Genomic DNA, 1,856 nt, shown 5'->3' on the forward strand with positions numbered 1-1,856 from the left:
GGGGTGGGTGCCGCCTGACGTCTGCGCGTGACCCTAGAGTCCTCTTACTTAGTCCTCTTACTTAGCCGCTCAGTTGCCTTTTAAGATGCTGTGTGTTGTTCAGTGACGTGTCTCACGACAGCTGTGACTGGGGATGGTGATGGGAGTCAGGAAAGGACAGGTGCACTGGCCCTGCTGAGGACGGTGGGCCTAGGCACTCGCTCCCTGGCCCGTCGTCAGCGTGCTGTCTGTCTGTCTGTCTGCACCAGGCCCTGCTGGAGGACTGCCTCCCTGATGCGGACAGCCCTGAGGTGGGCGGCCTCATGGCTGTGCTGGGCACCGTGACGCGCATCACCCCGAAGGGCAGGATCACCGTGCAGTTCTCGGACATGCGGACGTGCCGCGTCTGCCCGCTGAGCCAGCTGAAACCGGTAGGTGCACCGCAGGTTCCGGCCGTGCAGAAGGGCTTCGTGCTGGCACGGGCTCTGGCGTCAGGGCTGTGGGCCGGCAGTTCACGACGCCTTCCCGAGGCCATCGCCACAGAAAGCCTCTGCCGCCTCCTCGCCTGCTCTGCGCGGGGCTAGTGGGGCTCCCACAGGCCGGGCGACCAGCAGCTCCCCTGTCACAGCCTCGTGAGGCGGGGAGGCAGCTGGGCTTCGCAGTGCGGGGGGAGGATTCCTCACCAAGGCCTCTTCCTGTGGGAAGTGCTTTTCTGATGGTGTGGGGACGGGTGTGTGCAGCAGCCAAGCCGCCTCCCGTCTGTGACCAGGGACAGGGAGGTGTCCGTACTGCTGAGCCCGACGCTGCAGCCGCCTGGTGCTCCTATAAACACCGTGTTGTGTTACAGTAACTTGCAGGGCACAGGAAAGGCTACGTGGGGCATCACCACCCTGATGGAATCTCTGTTGACAAAGAAGTTAACTTAGGTCATATCTATTGTACATGTGAGAATCTTTCCTTTGTTGGCCTTTTTTCATGAGATTTCTTTTTGAAATATATTTTATTGATTTCAGAGAGGAAGGGAGAGGGAGAGAAAGATGGAAACATCAATGTTGAAAGAGAATCATGGATCGGTTGCCTCCTGCACGCCCCCTACTGGGGATTGAGCCCATACCTGGGCATGTGCCCTTGACTGGAATCAAACCCGGGACCCTTCAGTCCGCTGGCCGATGTTCTATCCACTGAGCTAAACCGGCCAGGGCTTTAACATCATCTTTTAAAATTACTTTCAGTCAAAAGACTATGGACCCGTGAGGTCTTTGGGAATTAGCCTCCTGGTTGAGATAACTTCCAGGACAGCTCCCGTCCCCATCCCCTGGGCCGCCTGGTGAAGGTCCTGCTCTCTCCCCAGCTCCCCGCCGTGCCCTTCAGCATCACCAGCCTGCCCTTCACAGACCCCATGCTCGCGGTCTGGGCCCAGCTGGTGAACCTCGCTGGGAGCAGGTTGGAAAAGCACAAGATAAAGAAGTCGCCCAAGCAGGGGTTCGCAGGTTAGTGCGCTGTTGGTCTCGGGGCTCCGGCGGATGGACCCCTGTTGAGTTACAGTGGGCGTGGCGCCGTGGGCATGCTGCTGAGGGGGGATAGGTGCAGGAGGGACTCCGTGCCGGGCGTGGCTGCCCTGCTTCCGGGCCAGCGTCTCCTCTGAGTCTCCACGGCTCTGGCTGGAGGGCACGTGCTTGTCCACCACACACGTCCAGAATCACTGGCCTGTCCCCTGGCCGGTCACCGTGCGTGAGCCCATCTGCAGGTGGTCAGGCTCGATGCCCGAGAGGCGCCTGGGTTCTTCCGTCCCTGCAGCGCTGGGCCCCCTGCGCCCGCTGACCCTTCCTCCCACAGGCCCGGTGGACCTGGGCCTGCTGCGGAGGCAGCAGCTGAAG

The 1,856-nt window shown here is 61.0% G+C and overlaps 1 protein-coding gene across 1 annotated transcript in view; it reads left to right on the forward strand.

Moving 5' to 3' along the window:
* The window catches only part of LOC102251931 (E3 ubiquitin-protein ligase HERC2), an 86,271-nt gene that overhangs the window by 46,554 nt on the left and 37,861 nt on the right, over positions 1–1,856 (forward strand). Inside the window, 3 exon segments of the mRNA XM_014546210.1 lie at positions 249–410; positions 1,331–1,469; positions 1,816–1,854. Coding sequence (XP_014401696.1) covers positions 249–410; positions 1,331–1,469; positions 1,816–1,854 — 340 coding nt within the window.

This window comes from Myotis brandtii, unplaced genomic scaffold (genome assembly GCF_000412655.1).
Source record: "Myotis brandtii unplaced genomic scaffold, ASM41265v1 scaffold435, whole genome shotgun sequence".
NCBI classification, from domain to species: domain Eukaryota; kingdom Metazoa; phylum Chordata; class Mammalia; order Chiroptera; family Vespertilionidae; genus Myotis; species Myotis brandtii.